The sequence below is a fragment of the Lontra canadensis genome, unplaced genomic scaffold (genome assembly GCF_010015895.1).
Source record: "Lontra canadensis isolate GAN:19392208 unplaced genomic scaffold, GSC_riverotter_1.0 scaffold184, whole genome shotgun sequence".
Taxonomy (NCBI): Eukaryota; Metazoa; Chordata; class Mammalia; order Carnivora; family Mustelidae; genus Lontra; species Lontra canadensis.
The window spans coordinates 61,140-83,877 of record NW_022631178.1 but is presented as its reverse complement, the minus strand read 5'-3'; the positions used below and the strand labels follow the sequence as shown (position 1 = coordinate 83,877).

Below are 22,738 nucleotides of genomic sequence, written 5' to 3'. Positions count from 1 at the left end.
CATGTCTGGGGACGTCTGTGTCTGTCATGACTGGGGAGCTCCTGGCAGCCCCCCCACAGTGCCCAGAATGCCCCCCAGAGAATAACCCAGATGTCCGCAGGGCTGACACGGGGAACCCTGTTACATCTTAATAACACATCCAGCAGAAGCCCCTCCTCCAGGGCTGCTGGGTCAAGCAAGTCTGGGTCTACCGCACTCGCAGACCCTGCAGACCTTGTGGGGCCCCTCTGTGCCCTGCACCTCTTGGGTGGAGGGCAGGTGGGGAAGGCTCATGAGCTAGCTGTCCCAGGACCTCCGTGTGGACTTAACCCTCCCATTTGGGGAGGCCTCTGTTGAGTCTTACTGTGGGTGGGGTCAGGAAGCTTTGTTCATCCTGTAGTTCTGTCCCTTGCATCGTCGCAGGGACAGCACAGTGCTCTGAGGTTCAGAGGGGAAGAGTCCTGGTACTCAGAAGCCTGCCTGTTCCCCTGGGCACCCTTTCCGTGATGTGATGGGCCCCATGTAGTCCAACTGCCCCGAAGAAGGAGGGGCCCTGCATCCCTCAGCTTTTGCCCTCAAACCTCTGTGAGGACGAAAGCCGCACACCTGGGAAGCTGCAGTCAGCTGTGGGCACCAGCGGCTGGAGGGATGGGTGCTGTCTGGGCTCCCCACGCATTGTCCGAGGTCCCCCAGCCACCCCGCCCCCCTCTGCCCCCATGTCCCTCACCCTCCAGCAGGCTCGCCCAGGCGTGCGTTTGTGGCCACGGCTAGAGGAGATGCGCGAGGCTTGGAACAGGGGCAGCCACATCTCCGTGGTCTCTTTTTCAAGGCCAGGTTTGGGGCAGAGAATCGTGTTCTGCTCTGGTGGCAGAACCCCCAAGTTAGGTGATGAAGGGCGTGGGTAGAGGGCGGGTGGGGAACTGGGGCCTCTGGGTAATTGTTTTCCCATAGTCACACAGTTTTGCAAAATATGGCTTGGGGGGAGCAAGTTTAATTATTATAACAAAATACAATCTTGCCACGCACAGAAGGATTTAGGATTTTAGTGTTGCTGAGGTTCCCTTGCCCAGCCCAGAACGGGCGATCTGGGCTCTGACCAGTGGGGGTCATCGGCGCCCCAGCTCAGTGCTGGAGGGAACAATCTACGCCCTCCGGAAGCCCCGCCCTCTCACTTCCCCAGGGGGAGCGCAGGCGGAAGCCTAGAGAGACAGGCCTGCGTAGCCCCAGTTTCCATGCGGTGGCTTCTGCCCCAGCCCCTGACAGGGGCATGGTCGTGGTAGCTCCCTGAAGTGGCTAATCTTTAAATTGTCATCCATCCCCTGCCTGGCGTCTTGGAGCTGTGGGAACAGGTTCTCCCCTGGAGCCTTCCCACACCTTGCCCTTAGCCCAGTGAGACCCAGTTATCTTCTGATCCCAGAACCGTAAGAGAATAGATCTGTGTTTTTTTTTTTTTAAAGATTTTATTTATTTATTTGACGGAGAGAGAGAGAGCACAAGCAGGCAGAGAGGCAGGCAGAGGCAGAGAGAGAAGCAGGCTCCCCACTGAGCAAGGAGCCCGATGCGGGGCTCGATCCCAGGACCCTGAGATCATGACCCGAGCCGAAGGCAGCAGCTTAACCCACTGAGCCACCCAGGCGCCCCAGATCTGTGTTGTTTTGAAGCACTTTCTCTGCGGCAACTTGTCGCCGCTGCTGGGGACTCGTCCCACACGACCAGGCGACGGGATTATGGGGAGGAGGACCCCAGGGGCCACACATCACTCTCCTTCTAGAGCTCTTGTTCGGTGACTCACAGATCTGCAAACCCAGCCCACGGCGGAGCCCGCAGTCAGGAGAGCAGTTGCGCTGAGTAGGAGGAATTTTGGGGGTGGGGCCTGGCGTGACAGCTGGATGCGACCACACCACCCATGAGTCCCCATCAGTCTCGAGCCCCAGCCACCATCTGGGCCCACTCATTTGCACTCTTATGTCATGATATGCTTACATCAGGCAGGGATCCTTTTATGTTACCTAGTTACTTGTAACCTAGTTACCTAGTACTAGTTACTAGTTACCTAGTAAACTTGTACAGAAAAAGGGTGTATCATGCCTGGGAATGGGAAACCAGCTCAGCTTTCCCTAAAAAGAAAGAAGTGATGAGTCGTGGAGGCAAGCCTGATGATAGGAAACAGGGTTTGCATCATCTTGAAGTACCTCTCTGAAGAGTGTCTGTAATTTCAAGGGAAAGACAGGGCACTTTCCTTTGGAGAAAACTGGACGGACCCCCGGGGTCGAAGGACGGGGCCGAGCCCCAGCAGTGATGACGTATGTGGACACTGTAGTCTCTGGGCAGCGCCCGCTGAGGGACCCCTGCCAGAATGCACTGATATGCATCGTGTCTCCTCATTTTATGCACATCCTTTCACTGATCCTGAGAAAACAGTAAAGAAACCCAGACTGAACGAGCCTCTATGAGAAAACTCTTCAAAATTCTGTAGTTGGTGAACTAGAGGGTGAGGAACTGTCCCAGAGCAGAGGGTACTGAAGAGGCTCGTATGTGTGACCCCTCACTTGGACGGACCTTGGAGCCGGGGCGGCGGGAGCAGCGGGAAGGACGTGACTGGGACAATGTGTGACGCATGAGTAAGAATTTTTGACCAGGGATGCCTGGGGGATCTGTCAGCTGAGTGTATGCCTCTGGCTCAGGTCGTGATCCCGGGGTCCTGGGATGGAGCCCTGTGTTGGGCTCCCTGCTCCCATGGGGAGCCTGCTTCTCCCTCTGCCTCTGCTGCTCCCCCTGCTTGTGCTCTCTCCCTCTCTGTCTCTCTGTCAAATAAATAAAATCTAAAAAAAGAAAAAAAGAAAAAAAGAATTCTTGATTAGATAACAGCATTTTATCGATGCTATTTTTACCCTGATTTTGACAACCATGCTGAGCTCATGTAGGGGACATTAGAAATACCCTGAACATTCTGGGTTAAAGGGTCATGGTGGCTGTTTGCAATTATTTTGAAACAATCACGAAACCAAATCAGAGACCAGATGTGTAAATCGACAGCGGTAAGAACAAAACAAGTTTTGGGGCGCCTGGGGGCTCGGGGGTTAAAGCCTCTGCCTTGGGCTGGGGTCATGGTCTCAGGGTCCTGGGTTAGAGCCCACATCGGGCTCTCTGCTGGCGGGGAGCCTGCTTCCTCCTCTCTCTCTGCCCACTTGTGATCTCCGTCTGTCAAATAAATAAATAAAATTAAAAAAAAAAAAAGAACAAAACAAGTTTCTTAGAGTCCAGGGGTCCCAGCCCGTCCCAGCCCGTCCCAGGCCGGGACCTGCCGTCTCTTGGTTGAGACGGGGGAGGCCGACCCCGCCAGCTGCAAGCTGCGCTGTCACTCTCGGGGGGGCCCGGAAGGACAAGGGGAGGGCCTTCTCGTCACCTGACTTGGTGTCAGTACCCCTGGGCCGTGTCCAACTCCCCGGGCCCTTGAAGACCCCCGTCTGTTCCTTGCAGCAGGGGTGAGGGAAGAGCGCGGCCGGGCTGGTCTCCCTTCGGACCCGGGAAGCCCCCGCTCCCCGTCGCCTTTGGTCCGGGGCACCTCCCACGGCCGCGGGATCTCGCAGACGCGGCTCCAGCTGGAGGCCCGACCCCGGACGGCCCGGCGCTCATGCTGCGTGTTCGAGCCCCGCGCGGACTCGGGCCCCGACTTCGCCTCCGGGAGCACCGGTCCCCCGGGAAGGCAGGGGGAGGGGCGACGATGCCGGGGGCGGGGCCTCGAGCGCCGGGGCGGGGCGAACCCGCGGGGAGAGCCCGCGGCGCGCTTGAGCGGGGCGCCCTCTGGTGGCCGCCGCGCGTCACTGCGGCCGCCGCGGGCGCCGGCGGGATCCTGCTCCCCGCAGCCCGGCCTCGCCGTCTTGAAAGCGGCCGGTGTTGGGCGCGGCCCCGCCGCCCGGGAGTGACTCGGAGGTCGGCCGGGTGGAGGACGCCTTCCGGCACCGCCGCCCCTGCGGACGCCCTTCTCGTCTCTCCCTCCTCCGCTCCCGCCCGCCCCCTTCGTCCCGCGGCAGGTGTGCGCGGCCGGCGGCGTCCCCGCGTCCTTCCCCGATGCCGGCGCGGGCGATCCCCTCCGAAGCCGCGCGTCCGGTCCGGCTGCCCGGGCGCTCACAGTCCGCGAGATACCGGCAAGTTGTCCTCCACACGCGGCCCGAGTCCCTCCGCGTGGACAGGAGATGACCCCGCGCCCCGCTCTGCCGCTCGGTCGGGCTCGGAGCATCGCCTGCCGCGGCTTCTGAGAATGGCCTCTGCGGGTCTTTGGCCCGTTTTTCACTCGGTTGACCCTCTTCCTTGTGGACTGACGTCGGAGCCTGCGGTCCTTCAGGGTGACTGCGCGTCAGGTGGGCGAGGTGGGAAGAAGAGTCACGGACGCGTCACAGGGACCTGGGGACGTGGGACCACACGCAGCCCAAAGGCCTATGCTTATGTGGTTAAGGGGACAGCCCCCGAGGTGGGCACACTGGCCTGGACCATCCTGGTGGGCCTCGCTGCAGCCTGTGGGTCTTAGAGACTGGGGCCCTTTCTCGGCTGAGACCAGAGACGCGAGAAGAGGCAGGACAGGGACAGACCTCACCGCCGGCTGCAGACGGAGGAAGGGCCAGGGCGAAGGCCTCGGAAGCTGGCACAGCCCTCAGCCGACAGCCATGGGAGGTGGGGGACCCCGGGTCCCCGCAAGGAGCTGCGTTCTGCCAGCACCCTAGTGAGTAGGGAACGGAGCCTCCCTTGCCACATCCAGAGGGACCCAGCCGTGCGGATGTCTTGATCCGAGCCCCGTGGAACCCCTTGTGGACTTCCGGATTTCCAGAACTGACAGATAATGAATTACTGTCGCCAAGCCTCGAAGTTTTCTGATGTTTGCTCTGCGGCACCAGGAAAGGCATCTAAGAGGGATCCAGTCTGCTTTCTGCTTTGTGTGTATCCCAGGTCCTGGCCCGGGCAGGAAGATGTCCCTGCTTCCCCATCACCTGCTGTCCTCCCCATCGAACTCCGCACACACGCAGCCAGTTCTGGTCCCCTCTGTTTCCCATTCCAAATGGTGATCCCCCTCTGGTTCCAGCTCCTCACCTGCGAACTTGCAGAAATGGACCTTCCAGCCCTCCCTTCCAGGTGCGTGGAGCTCTGGCCCCTCCGTGATGGGCCTGGCTCTGGAGCCCCCACTCCTCCCACGAGCTCAAGGCAACGTCTGGCCTTCATGGGGCTCGTAGATGCCAGATGTGGCAGATTCAGGCTTGACCCCATGCCAAGCATGTTTGATGCACTGTCTCTAGCAGGAAGTGTGCCCAAAAAATAATTTTTCTTACTGCAGTGTCGTCGACGCTCAGGGTTGTGTTGGCTTCAGGTGTACAGCACAGTGATCCCACCGTCCATACGTCACCGGGACAATGGTGGGCGATATCATATTCCCCATGCGGCACCTTTCATCTCTGTGACTTCCTTATGACTGGGCGTTTGCACCTTGACTCCCCTTCGCCTAGTTAGCCCATCCCACAGCCGCCTCCCTCAAGGGGACTCATGTCGGGACAGAGACCACCTGCAGGACTCGGCAAGGACAGCAGGCGACTTGGCTTCAGCAGGCAGGGCTTTATCTTTTGCGAGAGAGGCCCACGGGTCTTGGTTGGATTTAACTAAGAGGGAAAAAGAAATCGCCGAGTGCAAGGGGAGGGTGTGGGACACTTCAGGCCACTAAAGGAGATTTGGCAAGGGTCTCCCAGATTGAACCAGATGCCATCAAAATCTTTTCTTTTGGGTTCATCCAAGAGTCTCCTTCCTTCTCTCCCTTTTCGGACAGTGGTGATGGTGGAGCAAAGCATTAGGGGGGCCGGACGGAGAACTGGAAAGGACTTTGCACAGGGAGGGTTCCCCCGGGCCCTGGGGATGACCAGCCTGGGCTGCGGGAACAGAGCAGGACCTGGGGGGCAGAGCTGGGCCAGGGTGGGTCTTAAACAATGAGCAGAACAGCCAAGCAGAGAAAGGGAAAGTCATGATAGGCAGGACTGTGGCCTGGCAGAGACCACGAGGCAGCCGCTCTGATGGTCTGTGGGGACTTTTCCAAAGCTGGAGCCTGGGCTGTGTGTTGGGGTCCATGAGAACACTTCGATTATGGTAATGACTGCTTTGCTCTGACAAGGTAAGAAAGCCTGTTTTGAACACCAGCCGTCGATGAAGTTGTTTCTCGAAAGATTGGAGCTGGAAGACTGTGCATCTGTTTGGGTGCTTTTGGCTGGGAGGCCCAGGAAGCCCAGCTACAGCTCGGAGCTAAGAGAATCCACTGTCCAGTGACAGGGAGCCCAGACACAGAGCAGGCTCCCCGGCTGCCAAGTTCAGGGGCTCAGCCACACCACCAAGCCCTGCTGCTCACTGTCCTCAGGCTCCCAGGTGGTCTCATGGTCAGAGGGAGGCTGCCTGTGCTCTAGACGTTACAGACAGTCCCCAGAACAGCCAGGAAGAAGAGGTGGGCGCTCTTCCTCATGGGTCCTTTGGGGGTGAGGAAGCCATTGCTAGAAGCCCCCTGCCGCTTCCCCCTCAGGTCTCAATCCTAACCCAATGCTGGGAAGGTCCGGTTGCCAGCACTGGCTCCCTGACCTGGGCACTAACGGGGTCTTCCTAAGAACAAGTGTGGGATGGCATTGGGCACTGGTCCTGGATTAGCCAGGAGAAGCCAGAGCAAGGGGCTCAGGTCTGGTGGGTGAGCGGCCCCTGCGAGGTCAGCCGTACTGTCCGAGTGATGGCATGTGTGGCCACGCTGGGAGTGGAATGTGGGCAGCCGGAATGCGGGCGGCCATTCTCCTGTCGCTGGGTGACCACCGACACACTTGGGTGTTTGGGGAGCAAGGCTGTAGGGCGGCAGAGGGCCCAGTGCATGGGGGACCAGAGGCAAAGTTCACTTCTCCACCACCACAGCTCGGGGCCTGAAGGCAGCCCACATAGGGGACAGGACAATGGTGTCTTGGGCATGGGCACCCAGGACACGGTGTCCGGGAGCCGACGGGCCACAGACGCCGGGAAGCTGAGATTTGAAGACCAGGAAGAGGAGGCTCTCCCAGAGGAGATGACTGGGGGAGAAGTCCCTAGCTCCCAGAAGCTAGATGTGGCCCTTGTGCAGCTGGACGGGGGTCCGGAGAAGGACATGGACGAGGGTGTCTCTGAGATGAGGTGGGTCTGCCCAGCTGGGGCGGGGGAAGTGGGGGGAGATCAGCGATCCCAGCATGGCCCCGGGGGTGTGCGTGGCCCCGTGTGTCCTTGTGAGGGACTAGGGTGCCCCGAGTGTGAGCTGTGCAGGAAGAGAGGGCAGCCCCTCACTGGCCTCTAAGGCAGAAGTGGGCAAATACATCTCTGTCCAGGGCATGGGGGTCAGGACTGGAAACCTTCCAAAGGCACCAATTTGGGGAGGTGGGCAGGCAGGGTTCAGATGCCAGAGCTGGGAAGTCAGGACCAGAGGCCCTCAGTCAGAGAGAAAGAGAAATGGGGAGAAACTTCCAACTCAAAGCCAAAACCATCCTAAGTCCCTCAGATTCCCCCAAGTGTCTGAGGCGGCCTGGCCGACAGGCCCCGGGCCTGGAGGGAACTGGTGATGGTCGATGGACCTGGGGGTAACCGAGGAGTCCTGGGGAAGCAGGTGCTCTCACTCCCCTGCGGGCCCCTGACCTGGGTTCCTCCGCTGGAACTGTGTCTGTCCCACCGACCCCACACTGGGTCCACCCTCGGGGTTCACTTGGTCAGTTTTGGCAGAAGAGCCTTTCCCCCTTGGCCCCTCCCCCCACACTGCAGAGGAACCCCCCCCAACTCACAGAGCCTGTGTCTCACACGCGCACGCGCGCGCACACACACACACACACACACACACGCATGATCAGTGTGGCGGGGGGTGGCCGGCACCATCCGCTGTGGGGGAAAAAGCACTGGCCGGCGAGAGGGGCAGACGGCACCCCCGAGAGGCCCCTTTTCACTGGGCAGGGCCCTGACCCACTCACCACCCACCTCTCCCAAAGCCGGCTGTCCATCTCCCAGAGGTTCCCCAGCGTCTCCTCCGTCGGAGGGAGGAAGAGGAGGAGGCTCTTGGAGCTGGCAAAGCCCAAGACCAACTGGCAAGTCTTGAAAGACAGGTGAGGCCTGTGGGTGGCGTCGCTGGAGGCTGGGGTGGGGCCCACGGGGAGGAGGACAGCCCCTGGGGGTCTGTCCGTGTCCCCCACCCCCTCACTGCTCGGCTCCCTTGTCCCATCTGTCACCCACACTATGAGCTGGGGACAGCTACAGAGGGAGGCGAGAAGTCAGGGTTCCAGAGGCAGGCCTGGGGTGGCTTCTGGGTGCTGGTGAAAGACAGTGAGGCCTTTGAGCAAACGGGGCCACAGAGCAAAGTCAGGGGCTCGGGCCTGTCTCATCGCAGGATGGGGTGCTGCTGTAAGGGCTATGCCTGGGTGTCCCCATGCAAGAGGAACTTGCAGTTCTGTGTCTACTGGTAAGTCCGAGGGGGCCCCTCCATCTCCTGCCGTGGTGGGGACAGGCCCCAGGGGATCCCTCCTCCTCACCAGGGCCAAGGACTGGAAGAAAGGGCTGCCCTGTGACGGGGACCTCCTGGCCTTGAGGCGCTTTCCCAGCTCCACCCTGGTGCTCTGGCCGTCGGCCCACCCAGCTGAGAAGTGGGTCTGCTCCCGTGATAGGACCCTGGGTCCTGCTCTTAGCTGTGCCTTTTTTTCCCAGCTCCCCCCTCTCTGAACCTCAGCCCTGCTCAAAATCATCTACGTTTCCCCACATGCCTCTCTGACCTACCCCTCTCCACGTTCTTTCAACATGTCTCTCCTTCCTCCTTCCTCAGCTGCCCTGACCCTACCTCACTATCTCCCTCCTGAGTATGTCTGTGTTTGTAAGGTGCCCTGAGCTCTGTTTCAGACCAGGGCACAGGAAGCCTGTGCCCCAGCGTCCTTGACCCCAAGCCACTCCTTGGTGTGTTCCAGGCCTTCTGTGTACTGGACAGAGAGGTTTCTCGAAGACACCACCCTCACCATCACAGTGCCGGGTAGGTGGCGCCCACCCACCACCCCCACTTCTCCATCAAGGGGTTGCCTAGCTCATGGGTGGGCCGGAGGTGGCCCTTGTCCCAGCTCTGGTGCTGGGTGACTCCCGTTCCACTCCGATCTGTATCCCAGATCCAACCGAGGAGATCAAGCTGGGGTCTCCCCTAGCCCTAACCTCACCAGGATTCCCTATTGCTGCCCCCCCACCCCCATCTCCCAGATATCTTATCTCTGGCCTGTGTCTCCTGAGGAGCCAGAAATGCCAGATGCTTGTCCTGGGGTGAGGGTTGTGGGACACACTCTCCTGGGGAAATCCCAATTAGCACTACAGCCAAGATGGGGGTTAGTATTTTATTATTTATTATTTATTAAATGACTCTTTTCCTTCCCTTCTGCAATGGTTTCTACACTTTTTGAGAGCAGTGGATTCCTTCAAATAAAACATTTCAAGAAATCTCTTCCTGGAGAGAAGTAATAGGGCAGGTTTTCTTGTGGGGGTTTTAGACCTTCCTGAGTGGACTCTAAGCTCCTGTAAACCCTAGGCGTGTACTAACTGCAGGCCAAAATCCACTTTCCCAACCAGTGGGTTCTTGGAGCCACACTGAGCTCTCTTGAGGAACTGATGGGCCTGAGATCCCATTCCAGCCCTGCTGCTCCTGCCCTCTGTGCCCTGAGTAAGGGACTTCAGGCCCCTGAGACCACTGTCCCCAGAGTGGGGATAGCGAAAGTCACTCCTCTGTAAGGTAACAGGTGCTCAGTGCTCTAGGCCCTCAGTGCCTCACACTGGGGCTCTCACTCTAGTTAGTGGAGCCCTGAATTAAGGCAGAGGGAAACCCCTTTGGTGGGCAGGTTTTTCAGCCAGGGCTGTTTCCTGTTTCGCGTAGAGGTGTCCCGCCGAGTGGAGGAACTGTCTCGACCTAAAAGGTTCTACTCGGAGTATTACAACAACAACAGGTAAAGGAAGGAGTCCTGGAAAGGCACTCTGAAGGAGGAGCTGGCAGAAAACCTCTCCCTGCCATTCCTTGACAGAGGGTGTCCTGGGGAGAGTCCAGGCCCTGGGAGTAGATGAGCTGACCTCCAGCTGGGCTGGGCTACTCCCCGACCGGATGCCTGTGGGCAGGCCCTTGGCCCTGTGAGCTCCAGCTCCCCCTGTGGGGTGCGTGGAGGTGGAGATCACACTCAGAAGGAACTCAGCACAGTGCCGGACCTAGCAGGTGCTCAGTAAACGTTACTGACCACCATTCTGGATTTTGTTGGCCCTAAAAAGCCAGCAATCCTAGGACCTTATTTTATGTACAACTTTTAACACAATACCTTCTTATCACTTTGAACTTTCCTGCTTGTAAATAGCGATCTATAGAGTTATTTAGACACAGATTTTAATTACCTATTTTTATGCACATAAAAGGGAAAATAATAACCGAGATATGTTAGCTAAACTGTGTCTGAATGTTTTGAATCATGTCTTGACTCAGACGCTGACAAGTCTCCTCACACTGTTTTCCTTGCCTGTCTTTGGGACGGGAACTTTTCCTTTCATTCTTGAGTCATTGTGCAATCTGAAGATGACTTAAACTGCAGTTAGACTGCATCCGTAGGTCCAGGAACTGCATTCAGACTTAACGTCTGTACGTCCAGGAACTGCTGTCAGGCTGACATCCGCAGATCCGGGAGCTGCCATCAGACTGATGTCCGTAGGTCTGGGGACTGCCATCAGACTGACGTCCGTAGGTCCAGTGACTGCATTCAGACTTGCGTCCGTATGTCCAGGAACTGCTGTCAGATTGCCATCTGCAGATCCGGAAGCTGCCATCAGACTGACGTCCGTAGGTCTGGGAGCTGCCGTCAGACTGACGTCTGTAGGTCTGGGGACTGCGGTCAGACTGACATTTGTAGGTCCAGGAACTGCATTTAGACTTGCGTCCGTATGTCCAGGAACTGCCATCAGACTGACATCCGCAGATCCGGGAGCTGCTGTCAGACTGACATCCCCAGGTCTGGGGAATGCCGTCAGACTGACGTCCATAGCTCCGGGAGCTGCCATCAGACTGACATCAGAAGATCTGGGAAGTGCCGTCAGACTGACGTCTGTAGGTCTGGGGGCTGCCATCAGACTGACATCCATAGGTCCGGGGACTGCATTCAGACTTGCGTCCGTATGTCCAGGAACTGCTGTCAGGCTGACATCCGCAGATCCGGAAGCTGCCATCAGACTGACGTCCGTAGGTCTGGGGACTGCCGTCAGACTGACGTCCATAGCTCCGGGAGCTGCTATCAGACTGACATCAGAAGATCTGGGAAGTGCCGTCAGACTGACGTCTGTAGGTCTGGGGGCTGCCATCAGACTGACATCCATAGGTCTGGGGACTGCATTCAGACTTGTGTCCGTATGTCCAGGAACTGCTGTCAGACTGACATCCGCAGATCCGGGAGCTGCTGTCAGGCTGATGTCTGTAGGTCCAGGGACTGCCATTAGACTGATGTCCATAGGTCCGGGGGCTTCGTTCAGACTGACGTCTGTAGATCCAGGGACTGCGGTCAGAATGACGTCCCCAGGTCCGGGAGCTGCCGTCAGACTGACGTCTCTAGGTTTGGGGACTGCGGTCAGACTGACATTTGTAGGGCCAGGAACTGCATTCAGACTTGCGTCCATACGTCCAGGAACTGACGTCAGACTGACATCTGCAGATCTGGGAGCTGCCGTCAGACTGATGTCTGTAGATCTGGGAGCTGCTGTCAGACTGATGTCCGTAGGTCCAGGAGCTGCTGTCAAAGTGACGTCCGTAGGTCCAGTGACTGCATTCAGACTGACGTCCGTAAGTCCAGGGACTGCTGTCAGACTGATGTCCGTAGATAGGAACTGCCATCAGACTGACGTCTGTAGATAGGAACTGCTGTCAGACTGACATCCATCTGTAGGTCTGAGAACTGCAGTCAGACTGATGTCCGTAGATCCAGGAACCTCCATCAGACTGACGTCCATAGGTCCAGGAACTGCCATCAGACTGATATCTGTAGACAGGAACTGCGATCAGACTGACGTCCGTAGACCCGGCAACTACATTCAGACTGATGTCTGTAGACAGGAACTGCCGTCAGGCTGATTGTCCGTAGGTCCGGGAACTGCTGTCAGACTGACGTCCGTAGATCCAAGAATGCATCAGATTCAGCTGAGGCCATTTCAGTGCCAACACGCACCCCAGAGTGCGCGCAGCGAGGGCGGCCATGGGTCCTCTGACGTTCGGCTGACAGCATTTACAAGCTGCATTCCAACCTCAGAGTTGTGAAAATAGGAACCGTCTGCCTCAGATCAATGAAACGTGGCTTTCTTTCATGGGCAGAGGGAGACATGGCATCTGCTTTCAGGAGATGTGGGCATGCACCCTCTTATCCTTACATCCAATCCTGACCCTGGTCCCAAAGGGGTGTGGACGAGAGGCCCTGGGAGCCACTGTCACCACAGAGGGGGACAGGGAAGCACCGAACAGGAAGATTGCCTTTGCACCCTGAGCTGGGACAACCTTGGGAGAGGGTAGCTCTGTCCTCGAGGGGCTCTCTTTTAGGGACTCTTACCTGAATCCCTTCCTGGAGGTGTTTTCAAAACACTCCACTGTCCCAGGTGTCTCTTATCCCTGGACTCTGAGATGGGCTGAGAGAACACAACATAGGCAGGAGACAGCCACACCCCGGCTGAGCTGCCGTGTCAACTGTGGCTGTCCCCTAGGATCACCCCCATCTGGCCCATTTCCCGGTCTTCCCTGGAGCACCACGCTTCCAGTCGCCTGAGGGAACTGGCCGCCCCGAGGATCCGGAATAACATTTGGAGCATACACATGTCTGAGGTAGGTGCCTTGCTGGCGTCTGCTCCCCTGGGGGCGGCTTCGGAGGGCACAGACTCCAGGGCTGTGGACGCATTGCAGCATTGCAGCTCTCCGAGCGAGCGAGCAGGAGTCGGGGTCTGTCTGCTGGGGATGGAGCTGGATTTCCTCTCCACACTGCCTTGAAGCCGCTCAGGGAGCCCCCTTCCCTGCCCATTTCAGAGCTCCCCGCCCAGGCTCGGGGCAACCGTGTCCGGTCCCCGTTCCCATGTGCTCCTGTTTCCTGAGTGCCGTGAGAAGGGTCAGATTCTCGAGCATCTCAGCAGCCATGCTTTTGGGGCACTGCTGGGTCACGGGGGGACTGCTCGGCCCCTGAAGGACGCTGGAGTTGTTTCCAGGTTTTGGATCTTACGAATGAGTCTGCTGCGAAGCTGGCATCTCGTTGTGGTTTTAATCTGCACTAAATACGTTGATGGGGTTTTTCACAGGCTGTTTCCCAGAACCCCCACTTCAAAAGTTTTTAAAAGTCAATCCAGACATCACGCCATTTCTCTTCTAACTCCTTCAGGATGCATTTTTAACTGACATCCATAATATCAACAATCACACTAAAACCTGTAACATGAACACTTTAATACCCAAATACCCACTTTTCCCTTGTCCCTCCAAAAGCCTTTTATGGCCAGTTTGGTTGAATCGGGATCCAAAGGAGGGCGCTGTCCTCGACTTGTCCCACCTCTTACTGGAGAGGCACCTGCTGTTTTCTGGGCTGCCTGCCTTGCCTTTGCCAGTTCAAGCCTGCCCCTTTGCCTCCTCCCTTCTGTGCACAAAAACCTTCCATGGTTCCCAGTCCCTGGGAAAGTCCAGATTCCCAAGCCAAGAACTGAAGGCTCTTTCTGACCTCTCCTCCTTCACCTACCTGCTTTGCTGGGCTACATGTGGGACCCTCGATGAGCCTCCAGACCTTTGCCCACACAGGGCCCGCTCCCTGGAATGCCTCTTCCCTCTCTGTCTAGCCCCTTTGCACTCAAGAACCCTCCTTCTCTTGCCCGACCCTCCCACTCCCAGCCAGGCTGGTGGGAGTCCCATCTCCAGCCTCCCAAATCCTGCGTGCTCCTTTGCCCTTTCCCAGCCCCTAGCACAGTTTCTGGATGGACGGTCGATTCTCCCACCAGACTGGGAGCAGCCCGAGGATGGGACCGCATCTTTCTTGCTCTGTGGAAATATTCCTGAGCTTATCCTACCCTGTGCGAAGCACAGAGCGGCCATCGGTATTAGCCGAAAGCATGGACAGGTGAATGCTTACCTGCCCTCCCAGCCCTCCAGGCAGGACGGATGTCAGGCTCACATCCACCCCAGGGGTCGAGGATGAGCTGGTCAGTGGTGGGGAGAGAAAGGAGGAGAAGAGAGGAGAAGGAAGGAGGAAATGCAGGGCTGAGTGGGATGTGACATTATAAACACCAAGATGTCTTTGATAAGAGGAACACCTGTGGTTTTCAGGGAAGACAATTTTTAGAGGAAAGGGACTCAAATTTCAGACTGACCCCTGGAGGTCATTTCAGCCAAGCCCTGCTTCCAAGAAGCCTCCTGCTAAAACTGCTGTGCAGAGTTCTTATGACTGGAAACGTTTCAAATACACCGGCACCATTCATGGCCCTGGACCTCCCCCAGCATCTCCACGGAGATGCAGACGGGCTCCTCCTCTTCAAGGAATAAAGCATTTCAACATCTAGCCTGGCTCCCTCCTTCCCTGTCCAGAAGCATCAGGAATGGCCAGCTCATCGTCCCCTCGTCACAGTCCCAGACGTTCAGAATGTGGCTCTGCCCGGTCCGATTCATCTCCAGGAGGCCTGCTGGCACACGTGGAGGGTGGGCGGGTCAGGGAAAGAAGGTGGACAGGACTCAGGCTAAAGAGGGGGCAGCCTGGGAAGAGTGGGTCTTGGGTGCACTTTTCTAGGGTGGGGAGACGATGATTAGCAGGCCTCTAACAGAGCTCTGTCTAGGTGCTGCCTTTGGCACAAGCATCAAAGTAGACAATTTTGGCAGTGCTTGGGTTCTCCAGAAAATGCGAAGCAGTTATCCATGGAGCAAGTGGTCACGTTTCTCAGTGAAATGTCATGAGGGCTCCCCTCCCCGTTTTGAGCAGCTTGGCCTCATTGCCATCACTTTAAGCTTTATTAGTATCTAGAGCCACCAACTATAATCATAGCATTTTGTGTCTTCACTACACATAGGTTCATGCTCTTGTTTTCCCCTCAATATCGGAGTTCTCGAGCACTGCATGTTTTCCCGACTGGACTGCATCCCACCAGATGAATATGCTCTGACTGGTCTCCCCAGTCCCTGCCTGACGGACAGCCTGGCTGTGTCCAAGCCTTTGCCATGATAGTCAAGTGACAGTGACTGTCACTGCTGTCATTTCCTTCTGCTTCAGGGCCGGGGGCTTCTCTATATGGTGGTCTTCAAGTGTCCACATATCCAGCTTGAGGACAACTGCTTTCCAATGTGTTTGTACTAATTTACTCTCCTACCTGTCATGCAGGAGGGTTGTCTCTCCTCCCTTGTTCTTGCCACGGCTTGATCATTTTTTCAGACTTTTCCATTTTTGCCAGATTTGTTGGCATGGAGTGATATTTTGTCATTTTAATTGATATTTCCATGGTCAACAGAGGATTATTGATCCTTTAGGTTTACTCGCCTATGGTTTTTGGGTTATTGATTTAGAAGAACTCTTTATATATGATAGCTATTAGTCCTTTGCTGAACCCATAGCAAATTAACTTCTTCGCAGTGAGTCCTGTGTCTCTTACTGTTGCTTATGGGGTCTTTCCGATCCAGGCGCCTATGAGGAATCATGGACGGTAGTACTCTTTCCCTGTAATTGTTTCCAGGTGTCCCAGGTCTCCAGGGCAGCCCAGATGGCCATCCCCAGCCCGAGGATCCTAAGGCTGGCAGAGCCCAGGTCCCCAGCCACCCTGTTGGAAGAGTGGGACCCCATTCCCAAACCCAAGCCGCACGTGTCAGATTACAATCGCCTCCTTCACTTAGCCAGTAAGTAGTTCCGTTGGGGTTTGGGTCCTCAGTAGGCTCTTGTGTCCTTCCCCACTGGCCACGGGTCTCAGGCTGGGATACAGCTGAAAAGACCTGGAGCCAAGGGGGCTGTTCCTGCTGAGCAGAGCTGACAGGGGAGTGGTGCGAGTGCATCTCCTGGTTAGGGCACGTGGATGCTGGAGAGCAAGGTGGGGTGCGGGCCAGGCTGCAGCCCTGGGGGCTGAGCCAAGAGGTCCTGAGAGGGACCTAAGAGGGCAGCCTGAATGCGGCAACGAGCGAGACCGTGATGAAAGTAATGCACCGACTGTAGAGACTTGGGCAGCAGGGAAGGGCATGGGAAGGGGGGTCTGGCCCAGAGACCATGCAGCTGGGTGTGCTCCCTTCTGGGCAGGCACACACCATGTGTACACAGATCCGCCAAGTCCTGGGGCCCTGGGTCTGTGTGCCCGCGCCCACCTTCCTGACGCTCCCCAGTCCGGCATTCCTGTGGCACCCTCCACGTATGCGGGACCCCTGTGGCCTGTGCCTTTGGAGTGCGCCTGCCACTGCCCCGCGTCCCTCCCCCCGCAGTCCCCTGGGGCCCATCATCTGTCCCTGGACCAGAGTTGTGACCTCTGCCCTGATCCTGGCACCACCTTCATCTGTCCCTGTGGAGCCATCAGAGGCATCCTGCTGGGCACAGCCCAGATTCCCCCTTCCTCTGCTCATGACCCTCCCCCCTGGGCTCCTGCCTCTATCACGTGGCCCATGGGACCAGGTGGTTTGTGCCCTGGCCACCTTGACCTGCCTCCCTTCTGCTTGGGCCTCCCCACCAGCCCTTCCCATGGCCTGGAATGCACTCCAGCTCTGTCCTCTGCCCCCTTGACGAGGCTCCTCCGTGCCCTATTTCACTCTGCAGCCCTCGCCCACCTTGGGGCACCTGTGAGCCCCATCACTGTTCCTGCTCCTTCCTCAGAGCACCTGCCCCTGCTAACATGCCCTACGGGGATGCATTTCTGGGTCTGCTTCTCGTGTGTGTGTGTGTGTGTGAGATGTGCCAGGCCCCAAGTGTCGGAGGCCCTGTGTCAGGCACAGTGCAAAATAACCTCTTCCCGGTGTCTCTCTTCTTAACGTGCTTATGGGATCCTTGGTTTGTTTGCTCACTTACCTGTCTCCCTCACCTTCCCTGACGAAGCGTCCAGTGGAAGGAAGCACGGAGCACACGTGTGCGTCTGCATCGGGCCGTCGTGTCCCTCTCACACTCACACATCGGACGCACACGCATGCGTGCCTCGTGTCCCAGATGCACACGTACACGCGTAGACCATGCTTGTCAGGGCGCTGTGAGGTGGTCTCCCTCACACAGCAGGCTTGTGCCCCCCGTGGCCGTGACCACCGCTTTCAGGGGAGATAGCCCACGGAAGGCTGTGCAGGCGTGGGAAGGGTCCACGGTGCTCGCCGCTTGGCGTGTATCCACAGTGTGCTGGGGGAGGGGGACTGTCACCACCCCGCTGTTAAGTCGTTATTGGCACAGTGTTTTTTTTTTTTTAATTAATCTAGTTGAGAAAGAGAGAATCGCCGACCGACAGACTCCACTCTGAGCATGGAGCCCGACACTGGGCTCGGTCTCAGGACCCTGAGATCACAGCCCAAGCCTAAACCAAGAGCTGGGTGCTTAATGGACTGTGCCCACAGGTGTCCTGTCATTGGCAGTGGTTTAAAGCCGGATGTCACGATGGTGGGAGTGCTCCTGAATTCTCGGAGCAAGTCAAAGAAGTCGGGAGTCAGGGCGTGGTCCTCCTGGCCCAAGGGGCCACCCCCCCCGCTTGGCCCCTTCTCTTTGGGCATGTCACCTCACATCTCTGTCCATCCCTGATGGCTTCCTCCCCCAGGCCCTGTGTAGATGGGTGCCTGCCTGGTGAGAGGGACCCTGTTTCCCTTACTCTGGGGTCTCTCCACGGAGGGCTTACCTGCTGAGAAGGGGATCAGCCTTTTCTGTCTGCACAGAAGCTCTGGACAAATGGGGCTTGGAAAGAAGACTGTAGCCTCCCTCCATCCCCAGGGTCCTGAAGCTCCCAGAGCCTGAAGGCTAAGGCAGTGACCACTGCTGTCTAACCCTCTTCCAGTCCCCAGACAGGCCACGTGCTGCCAGGGGTTGTGGGGGTAACAGAGGAGGGGCAGACCAGCATAAGCGGCCTGGGGGTGCCAGCAGTGAGAAGAGGGAGCCTGGCTGAGCCACAGGCCTCTGTTCCCGAGAGCGGTCAGTCCCCAACAGTAGCCAATGGGCCTATGTGGCTATTTCAATGACATTAAAACCAATCAATCAGTAGATCTGAATGAGTTAATCAATTTCATTAAAATTGAATCAAATAAAACTCCAGCCCATATCAGGTACTCTCATCACACATGGCTGGTGGCAGGCAGGCCACCCGGTACGGAAAGCTAGGACCCAGAGGAGCCAGGACAGCCTCAACCAAGAAGTAGGCACCGAGTCCTAGAGGGGCCCCGGCCTGGGAGCTGCCCCGTGGTCCCAGCCCAGGAGAGGATGTGCCTCCCACACCCGTCCGCTCGCCCCCTCCCCGCTGTAGCTTTTGAACAGGGAGGGGAGGAGGGGTAGGGGCGGATCAGGCCCTTGGCCACGGACTGACCCCTCTGTGTCCCCCTGTCTGGGACCTGTGGCCATTGGAAAGAGCCTTTTGTTTACAATTCACCCCTTTAAAGTGTGCAGTAGCGACAGTAAGAGAATGAAGTCCACAGTGTGGTGGTTCTCACTCCGTTCACGGGGCTGTGCTCCTGTCACCACAATCAGTTTTAGAGCTTTCATCTCCCCGAAAAGAAACCCCACCTCTGTTCTCCGTTGGTCATCACTCCTCGTCTCCCCCTCCCCAGCCCCGCCCCCACGGGCCCCCTTCCCATCCATGGAGGAGCCTGGTCTGGGCGTGTTACACGTGTGGACTCACACCCCGTGTGGCCTCCTGTGTCTGGTTCCCTCCCTGAGCGTCGTGGGCTCGGGGTCCGTTCCCAGGACTGCATGTGGGGGCCTCGCTCTTGTCCGCGGCCGGGGACGCTCCCACGCGTGGGGGACCATGTGTTTGTCTCCATCCTCCCGCCAGTGGGCATCCCACTGGACCTGGGAGCTTTGACCTCCATAGGCCTGGGCAGCCACACGTCTGAGGCCCCAGCGACTGACGCGGTCCCCCGCTCTCCTGCCCTTTCCAGCACCCAAGGCCCAGTCCAACCAGTGTGTTCCTGACCGAGATCCGCGCTGGGAGGTGCTGGACGTCACCAAGAAGGCAGTGGCCAGTCCCCGGATCATCTCCCTGGCCAAGCCCAAAGTGCGCAAGGACCTCAACGAGGGCTACGACCCCTATTACATTTCCCCGGCGTCCCTGGTGGCTCGGGCATCCCCTCGCCTGTATGAGCTCGCCACCCCCAAGAGCGTCACCAAGAAAGTGTGAGCGACCCAGGCCCGGCCTCTGAGACCCCATTCCCAGTAAACACCCAAGTGCATCGTAACCCTGTGTGGTCGGCTCTGAGTGTTTTGGCCTGAAGGTGGGAGGGCGGGCTGGACGGCCAAGTGGAGGAAGAGGAGGAAAATAATAATTATGTTTGCATCAGACCCGTGGTGTGTACGGGCCGTTATTTTCCACACCACTGTCTCCGGGCCCCTCCCACCCCTCAGGTGCCCGACTTCCGCCTCCCTCGACTCCAGAACTTTCCTTCTGAATCTCCTGAGCCCATACTTGCTTCTCCAACGACATCCTGGGTGTCTTCTGCACCTCAAACTGAGCGACCTCCGTGATAGAACCAGCCGATGCCTATTGCACGAGTTCTTGGTCTTTACAGTGAGCCGGTGAGGAGTCTGTAGACGCGCTGCCTCTACAGAGTGGGACACTGAAGCTCAGAAGTTGGGAAAGAGCGTCGTCCGCGCCTCCCAGGGCTGCTGGTGCAGAGGACCTCTCACACAGATTCTCTCACGGTTCTGGGCTCGGAAGTCTTAAAACCCCAGCGCGGGCAGGCTCGCGGTGTCGGAGGCTGCGCTGCTGGGGTGGCCCAGAACCCAGGCCCTCAGGGGCCCCTGTCAGACCCGGGGCGCCGCACACTCCCCATCAGACTTGGGCAGATGAGACCCAAGAGAGGCTGCACGGGCCCAGGCGCCCACACCCCTCAGGCCCGCAGGCCCCTTCCTTTGCTGTCCCTGCTGCCTGGGGTGCCCTCCCGGTCTCTCTCCCCTCCTTTAAGCCTCAGCTGAGGACACTGCTTTTTGTGTTCTTAGCTTTATTTCTTCTACTTTTTATTTTGAGGCCCATTCCGGTTTACAGGAGAAAGAAAGCTCACACGCCCTTTCCCAGATTCGGACTGAACGTTTCGCCCCATTGGCTTTACCCTTCGCTTTCCACACGTGTGTTTTGTGCATACAGATGACGCTTTTCTTTGGGATGCACTGTGGAGAGTGCCCCGGGCCAGGTGGGTTATGAACACCAGAAATGCATTTTTCACAGCTCCAGAGGCCGGGAAGCCCCAGATTGAAGCGCTTGCACACTTGGCGTCTGGCGAGAACTTGGCTGTCTTTCCGCGGCCGGCTCGTGGGCAGAGAGGCACGTGCGCTGCCTGCGGTCTCTGTTCCAGGGTCGCGGGTCCCGCTCCTGTGGGTTTCACCTCGTGACCTCCTGAAGGTCCCACTGCCAAATATGGCCATACAGGGGACGAGATTTCAATACACGAATTCTGGGGGGACACATTCAGTCTGTATCAACCCCTAAATATATCAGTGTAAGTCTTTTACAGAACCACAGGCCAGTCATCAATTTCAGTAAACTTGACATGGATGTAATACATTTATCTAATCCACATCTGAATCCCAGTTTTTAAAATTTAACTGTTTAAAGATGTTATTTATTTATTTGCTGGAGAGAGAGAGCACCCAAGCAGGGGGAGAGACAGGCAGAGGGAGAGGGAGAAGCAGGCTCCCCACCAAGCAAAGAGCCCGATGCGGGGCTCGCCCCCAGGACCCTGAGCTGAAGGCTGAGGCTCAACCCCTAGGCGGCCCTGGATTCCAGTTTTGTCAACTGACCCCATAATGCTCTTTATAGCCTCTCCCTCTGCACTGCTAGATCCGGGAGCCGTCTTGTCTGAAAGGCTGGTTTTTAACAGCATCAGTATTTCTGAAGAATACAGTCCTTCTTTGTTCCTGATTTGGGGTTTGTCTGCAGTTTTCTCAAATACAGATACAGGCTGTGCATTCCTGGCCGGGTTAAGTGGTGTAGTGTCCTTCTCAGGGCATCTTGTTGGGAGGACATGGTGTCCATCTGCCCCTCACTACGAAGCTCGTCTTTTCTCACTGGGTAAATGTCTCATTTCTACACTGTAACTAACAGTCTGTGGAGAGAGACTTTCAGATCTTAAAAAGGTCCTTCTCTTCATTAGGGCACCTGCCCTCCCCCTTCACATCTCTCTGATGAGTCTCGTCAAAGCCCTCTCCAAGAAGTCTTGTCTGGTTAGCCCAGGCTGAGTCAAACCCTTTTCCCGAGTTTCTGCCATGTGTTACAACACAGACACCCCCTCTCATTGTATCTTTTGGTCATCTCCCTGCCTCGCTGGACCCCAGCAACCCAGCACCTAGTCGAGGGCTGAAGGGGACAGATGCTTTGTTCATTGATTGACTAAATGAGCGGAGGCCCGCTGCTGTGTGATCAGTGAGGACGCTCCAACAGAAGCAGCAGGGAGCTCGGGGACTCGAGTTACCATGAAGGGCAGAACTTTCAAGGGCGGTTCTCCCTCCTGAGCAGAGGATTCTCAGGGGCTGGGATGATGGGGCTCAACATCTCAGTGCCCCACCGCCCACAGCGGGCGTGCAGGGGTGGTGGTGGGCGTGGGGGTGTGGTGGTGGAGAAGGACCAGGCTCTAGAGCTCCCCCTTCCCCAGTCTCGGTAGGAACCACCATCTACTCATTTGTGCGAGCCAGACACTTGGGACCTGGGCTCACAGCCCGTCCACCTTCACTACATCTGGGGTCCACCTTCCCAGCCTGTCCACCTCTGGCCCGTCCCCCCTCCACCCTCGTCAGCAGCTGACCTCTCTGCGGGCGGACGGCCTCCCCCCTGGCCTCCCTGCGTCCTCTCTTGCTTTCTTTGCAACCCTTGCGACCCTCTCGGGACACCTTGTGCCCTGATGCTCACAGGCCTTGTCAGTCTGAAATCTGAGATGCGCCGAGCCTTTCACGAAATTTAAGAAGTGAGCGCGGTCAGGTGCAAAGTTTCCCCCAGTGCCCGGCACCGGTTCGACTTTCGCCGATACACTGGAGACAAGGAACTTCAGAGCCAGATGGCCCGGGTTCCGTTGCTCCCCGGCCGCGGGACCTGCCCCGAGCCCCGGGTGGCCACCCCTCCAAGCCCGTCCTCAGGCGCATTTCCGCCAGCCGCCCACGAGACGGGTCCTCGCGGGGGCAGAAGTGCGGAAAGTTCCAGAAGCTCCCCGCCTGCCACTCCGGCTCCAGCACTTGCGGCCGGCGGCCCTGCGTCCCCAAGCCGGGGCTCCCCGTGCAGGTGCGGCCGTCCGCGGCCCGCGCCTGCCGTCGCCGCCGCCGCCTCGACCCGCGCCCGCCCGCGCCCCCGGGAAGCCCCGTCCGCGTGCCCGCTCCGCGCGCCCCGCACCGCCAGCTCCGCGCACCTACTACGCGCCCCCCGGCCCCGCCCCGGCCCCGCCCCGGCCCCGCCCGGAGGCCCCGCCTTCCCGGGCGCGGCGGCCAATGAGCGCGCGGCCCCGCATCCGGGGATCCCGGCGCGGCCGCCGCCTCCCGCGCACACACGGCCATGGCGGAGGTGAGTGAGCGGGCCGGGGGAGCCGGCCCCCCGCCCCTGCGCGCCCGCGGCCCCCGCC

At 58.1% G+C, this 22,738-nt stretch overlaps 1 protein-coding gene across 1 annotated transcript; it reads left to right on the top strand.

The window, feature by feature from the left end:
* Nucleotides 1-6,859: 6,859 nt before the first annotated feature.
* On the top strand, nucleotides 6,860-19,415 carry THEG (theg spermatid protein). The gene is made up of 8 exons (XM_032847003.1): nucleotides 6,860-7,152; nucleotides 7,989-8,102; nucleotides 8,384-8,455; nucleotides 8,952-9,013; nucleotides 9,896-9,965; nucleotides 12,736-12,853; nucleotides 15,721-15,880; nucleotides 19,079-19,415. Exons 1-8 carry the CDS (start codon nucleotides 6,860-6,862, stop codon nucleotides 19,315-19,317), a joined length of 1,128 nt encoding a protein of 375 aa, XP_032702894.1. The 3' UTR covers nucleotides 19,318-19,415.
* Nucleotides 19,416-22,738: the final 3,323 nt, after the last annotated feature.

Coding starts and splice junctions, on each gene's coding strand:
- THEG (XM_032847003.1), top strand. CDS start 6,860: ATGGGGGACCAGAGGCAAAGTTCACTTCTCCACCACCACAGCTCGGGG. Junction 9,014..9,895: donor CCTCACCATCACAGTGCCGG/GTAGGTGGCGCC, acceptor TGTTTCGCGTAG/AGGTGTCCCGCCGAGTGGAG. Junction 12,854..15,720: donor GGAGCATACACATGTCTGAG/GTAGGTGCCTTG, acceptor AATTGTTTCCAG/GTGTCCCAGGTCTCCAGGGC.